Genomic DNA, 6,000 nt, shown 5'->3' with positions numbered 1-6,000 from the left:
AAACTAAGAGTTGGATGATTAACTGGACAATTAATCAACTGAGCCACCCAGCAGCCTCCATACATATATGTTAAAAGAAGTTAATTAATTAATTAATTAGTTTTGAAAAAGAGAGAGAGAGAGCAGGGGAAAGGCAGAGGGAGATAGAGAATCTTAAGCAGGCTCCATGCTTAGTGGGCCCAATCCCATGACCCTGGGATCATGACCTGAGCCAAAATCAAGAGTTGGATGCTCAACCAAGCCATCCAGGCACCCCTAAATAAATAATTTTAGAAAAAAATGAACAGAGGAGTGGCTGAGTGGCTTAGTCAGTTAAACGTCAGACTCTTGATATCTGCTTAGGTAATGATCTCACGGTTTGTGAGATGGAGCCCCGAGTTGGTCTCTGTGCTGACAGCATGGAGCCTGCTTAGGATTCTCCCTCTCCTGTTTCTCTGCCCCTCCCTGACTCATGTACAAGTGCATATTCTCTCTCTGAAAATAAATAAATAAATAAATAAATAAATAAATAAATAAAAAAATATTTAAAATATTTAAAAAATGTACAGATTTTTAATGGATTTTTTAAATTTATTTTTATTTTATTTTATTTTTTCAATATATGAAATTTATTGTCAAACTGGTTTCCATACAACACCCAGTGCTCATCCCAAAAGATGCCCTCCTCTATACTCATCACCCACCCTCCCCTCCCTCCCTCCTCCATCAACCCTCAGTTGGTTCTCAGTTTTTAAGAGTCTCTTATGCTTTGGCTCTCTCCCACTCTAACCTCTTTTTTTTTCCCTTCCCCTCCCCCATGGGTTTCTGTTAAGTTTCTCAGAATCCACATAAGAGTGAAAACATATGGTATCCGTCTGTCTCTGTATGGCTTATTTCACTTAGCATAACACTCTCCAGTTCCATCCACATTGCTACAAAGCACCATATTTCATTCTTTCTCATTGCCAAGTAGTATTCCATTGTGTATATAAACCACAATTTCTTTACCCATTCATCAGTTGATGGACATTTAGGCTCTTTCCATAATTTGGCTATTGTTGAGAGTGTTGCTATAAACATTGGGGTACAAGTGCCCCTATGCATCAGTATTCCTGTATTCCTTGGGTAAATTCCTAGCAGTGCTATTGCTAGGTCATAGGGTAGTTCTATTTTTAATTTTTTGAGGAACCTCCACACTGTTTTCCAGAGTGGCTGCACCAGTTTGCATTCCCACCAACAGTGCAAGAGGGTTCCCGTTTCTCCACATCCTCTCCAGCATCTATAGTCTCCTGATTTGTTCATTTTGGCCACTCTGACTGGCATGAGGTGACATCTGAGTGTGGTATTGATTTGTATTTTCCTGATGAGGAGTGATGTTGAGCATCTTTTCATATGCCTGTTGGCCATCCGGATGTCTTCTTTAGAGAAGTGTCTATTCATGTTTTCTGCCCATTTCTTTACTGGGTTATTTGTTTTTCGGGTGTGGAGTTTGGTGAGCTCTTTATAGATTTTGGATACTAGCCCTTCGTCCGATATGTCATTTGCAAATATCTTTTCCCATTCCGTTGGTTGCCTTTTAGTTTTTTTGGTTGTTTCCTTTGCTGTGCAGAAGCTTTTTATCTTCATAAGGTCCCAATAGTTCATTTTTGCTTTTAATTCCCTTGCCTTTGGGGATGTGTCGAGTAAGAGATTGCTACGGCTGAGGTCAGAGAGGTCTTTTCCTGCTTTCTCCTCTAGGGTTTTGATGGTTTCCTGTCTCACATTCAGGTCCTTTATCCATTTTGAGTTTATTTTTGTGAATGGTGTGAGAAAGTGGTCTAGTTTCTATCTTCTGCATTTTGCTGTCCAGTTCTCCCAGCACCATTTGTTAAAGAGACTTTTTTCCATTGGATGTTCTTTCCTGCTTTGCTAAAGATTAGTTGGTCATACGTTTGTGGGTCTAGTTCTGGGGTTTCTATTCTATTCCATTGGTCTATGTGTCTGTTTTTGTGCCAATACCATGCTGTCTTGATGATTACAGCTTTGTAGTAGAGGTTAAAATCTGGGATTATGATGCCTCCTGCTTTGGTCTTCTTCTTCAAAATTACTTTGGCTATTCGGGGCCTTTTGTACATGTGCATATTCTCTCTCTGAAAATAAATAAATAAATAAATAAATAAATAAATAAATAATAAATAAATAAATAAAATATTTAAAATATTTTAAAAATGTACAGATTTTTAATGGAATTTTTTTTAAGAGGACAAATATTTATTTGCTCTGGTTATTAAGCAGGTGGCACTAGGGGCAAGAGAAAATGTGTTAGAGATAGAGTGAAAAAATCATTGGCTTGGGGAATCACATTAGTAGTCATATACAAGGTGCAGTTTGGTGTTCTATATATTTCATGTGTGACTGAATAAAGGAAACCTCATTTATTTATGTATTTATTTTTAATATTTTTATTATTTATCTTGAGAGAGAGAAAGCATGAGTGGGGGAGGGGCATAGAGAGAGAGAGAGGGAGAGAGAGAATCCCAAGCAGGGTCTGCACAATCAGCACAGAGCCTGACACGGGGCTTGAACCCACGAATAATAAGATCATGATCTGAGCCGAAGTTGGATGGTAAGCCGACTGAGCCACCCAGGTTCCCCAATGCTGCATTTAAAATGGAGTCAGGAGGGGGTGCTCAGTTGGTTAATCTTCCAACTCTCAATTTGGGCTCAGGTCATGGTCTCACAATTGGTGGTGAGATAGTGAGATCGAGCCCCTGAAATTGAGCCCTGCATAGGGCCCTGTGCTGGGCATGGAACTTGCGTAAGATTCTCTCTCTCCCTCTGCCTCTCTCGTACTCACTCATTTTCTCTCTCTGTCTCTCTCAAAAAAACAAAATGGAGTCAGGAAAACAGTAAGGGAAGCTCTCATACTCACTGCTCCTGGTCATTTGCAGGCTCCAACAGAAAGGGACTGCATTACACAACAGGAAGACACTTATACTTTATATTTTCTTTCCTTTTTTAAATTTAAATTCAAGTTAGTTAAAATACAGTGTAGTTAGTCTTGGCTTCAGGAGTAGAACCCAGTGATTCATCTCTTATATATGACACCCAGTGCTCATCCTGAAAAGTGCCCTCCTTAATGCCCATCACCCATGTAACCCATCCCCACCCACCCAGCTCCAGCAACGCTCAATTTGTTCTCTGTATTTAAAAGTCTCTTTTGACTTCCTTCCCTCTCTGTTTTTATCTTATTTTTCCTTCCCTTCCCTATGTTCATCTGTTGAGTCTCTCAAATTCCACATAGGAGTCAAATCATATATTTGTCTTTCTCTGAATGACTTATTTCGCTTAGCAAAATACCCTCTAGTTCCATCCATGTTGTTGCAAATGGCAAAATTTCATTCTTTTTGATTATCAAGTAGTATTCCATTGCATATATATACTACATCTTCTTTATTCATCAGTCAGTGGACATTTGGGCTCTTTCCATAATTTGGCTATTGTTGATTGCATTGCTATATACATTGGGATGCATCAGCCCCTTCGAATCAGCCCTTTTGTATCCTTTGGATAAATTACTAGTTATACTTTATATTTTCTTCCTCCTAAAAGATTTTTTCCTTGCTGACCAACAGCCCAGTCAGTGAGAGAAAATGTCCCAACTCAGGAATGAAAAGCCACTATACTTTGAACTCCCAGTTTACTCCAATGGAGTTTTTGTTTATAACTGCCTTTCCCAACTCATTTCTTTCCTCTATAAAAGAGCTTTCCTGTCCTTTGTTTTTGGGACTTGGTTTTGCCATAGCTTGTAAGTCCCAAATCGCAATTTCTATTATTCCTGAATAAACCCAGTTTTGCTGGTAAAGTAACTGACAGTTTTGTTTTGAAGGTTAACACATGAAATTATGCCTTTGAAAACAGATTTGGAAGTGAGTAGTCATGATGGAATGTAAGGATGTATCACAGAGTGAGACACCATTCAACCATCCCTCTGTTGTTGGCTATTGAAGCGATTCTAGTTTTTTGTTATTAAAAACAATGCCACAGTGAACAAGCTTGTAAATACATCTTTGTACTTCTCAACTATTTTTTAGGATAAATTTCTGGAAGTGAAAACTCCTAGACAAAGTGTTTGAGGCTTTTTTTTTAAGCAAAATAATATTCAAAAAGCACTGGGTTTCTCTGTACCTGACTTGTCCTTTCTGATGGCTATAAAAGGAGGACAGCTGTGGCTGAAGGGTACTCCTATTTCCTTGGGCAGGAGGGAAGGACATTTTGCAAAGTGTACTTTCAGAGAGACACAGTGTGACTGTCCACATATGCTTGGTCTGTATTAATATTAGTTTAGACACATGTTCCAGGAGGCAGACCCTAAGTTTCTTCAGCTTGCTTTTCTTTTTTAAATATATATATATATATATATATATATATATATATATATATATAATATTATATTATATTTATTTATTTATTTGAGACAGAGAGAGGATAAGCAAGGGCAGGGGAGAGGGGTAGAGGGAGAGAATCTTAAGCAGGCTCCAAGTAAGCAGGCTCCACACTCAGTGCGAGCCTGTCACAGGACTTGATCCCAGGACCCTGGGATCATGACCTGAGCCAAAATCAAGAGTCAGATGGTCAACCAGCTGAGCCACCCAGGCACCCCTCAGGTTGCTTTTCATAATGCTTGGCCAACCCTAGAAGCGGGTGGGCAAAGAATACCTTTGGGACAGGGATCTTTTTGGTTTGGGCCAGGAATATGGTTAGGCAGGGAGCACAGGCTCTTTGTAGTCTAAGGGAAGAGGTTGAGCAGGACTGTGCTCACTAAGCCCCCGCCCTCTTCCTTTGAATCTCTAATAGACTTCTGCCTCCTACTTCTCCTTTTCTGTCCTTCCTGTCTTTGGTGGCTTTCTTGAAGTGGCTCAGTGGTGCATCCAGCTCCACAGTTTCTGCTCCCTCCAGCTATGACTCACAGAGTTCTTCTGTTAACAGGTACCCTAGGGACTTGGTGGTGGTGGGGTGATCAGAGTGAGGAGACAGGGACATTTTGAGTCTCTGAGTGGAGAGAGAGGGCACAGAATATCTAGGAGTTAGATGGGGGGAATTTGGGGAAGGACAAGGGATTTAAGAAGCAGAGAGAACTAGACCAAGATGGGATGACCAGAGAAGCTTGGATGAATATTTAAATTTACAGACAATGCAATGGGGTTTGGCTGTCCCCTTCACTTTACAGATGAGGAAACTGAGGTCCCAGACAGGTGGAATGATATGCCCAAAAGTCAACATATATTGGGTTCTCAGAGTGTTTCTTGGATTCCATTTTACCATGTCCACTTTGTCTACAGTTCTATTTTCCAAGGAACCAGGTGTAAATGTTTGTTGAATGACCAAAATGATTCAAATCTGCTTCCTTTCATGCCTGTGCTTTGTGGAGAATGAGCCAAAGAAAGGAAAAAAAAATGCTTGAGAGTTGCATACAAAGGAAATTGCCTAATAGAGAGTCTTTAGGAACTTGTTAGGCAAATCAGCAGAGTAGGAGCATAGGGTGGAGCTCAGAGAGGGACTGATTGTACCCCATATTAGTGGTCTTTGGGCCAAGAGTCAGCAAACTAACTTATGCCTGTGGCCATAAGGCATGGATTCCCCTACCTGTTTTTGTACTGTGAGCCATAGGTCTCAGGTGAACATTTGCAATTGATTCATGATAAGGAAAGCTAACTCTGAATCCCGGTGAAGTGACACGTTATTTTCCCAAAAGAATTCCATTTGTCTCATTAGTAAATTTATATTACAAAAAAGCTGTACTCAATTATTATATTTTGAATTTCCCTAGTGAAAAATTTGTGGAAATACATTTTCTCTCTTGTTGTGTAAGTACTTACCTAATGTACTCTACTTGCTTTTTGGCCCACAAAACCTAAAATATTTACTATCTGGCCCTTTATAGAAAAAGTGTGCCAACCTCTGCTTCAGACAGTTGGACAGTAAGACAGTTGGACCTGGGAGGCAGATATCTCCATGCTGGGTTAGGGTGAATTCCAGCAG

The 6,000-nt window shown here is 39.9% G+C and overlaps 1 protein-coding gene across 7 annotated transcripts in view; it reads left to right on the top strand.

Moving 5' to 3' along the window:
* Positions 1 to 4,825: 4,825 nt before the first annotated feature.
* LOC132689373 (integrin alpha-M) overlaps positions 4,826 to 6,000 on the top strand; it is a 43,374-nt gene continuing 42,199 nt past the window's right edge. For 5 of the 7 annotated variants that reach the window (XM_060649077.3, XM_060649073.3, XM_060649072.3 and 2 more), the window contains exon 1: positions 4,835 to 4,947. In XM_060649077.3, the coding sequence (XP_060505060.2) occupies positions 4,920 to 4,947 (28 nt within the window). In that variant the 5' untranslated portion in view covers positions 4,835 to 4,919. Of the gene's footprint in view, positions 4,948 to 6,000 lie in introns of all 7 variants that reach the window. The other 2 variants (XM_060649075.3, XM_060649074.3) reach the window with 1 other exon arrangement.

The sequence above is a fragment of the Panthera onca genome, chromosome E3 (genome assembly GCF_046562875.1).
Source record: "Panthera onca isolate mPanOnc1 chromosome E3, mPanOnc1 haplotype 2, whole genome shotgun sequence".
NCBI classification, from domain to species: domain Eukaryota; kingdom Metazoa; phylum Chordata; class Mammalia; order Carnivora; family Felidae; genus Panthera; species Panthera onca.
The sequence above is the reverse complement of the archived record's forward strand: the minus strand, read 5'-3'. Positions and strand labels throughout refer to the sequence as shown.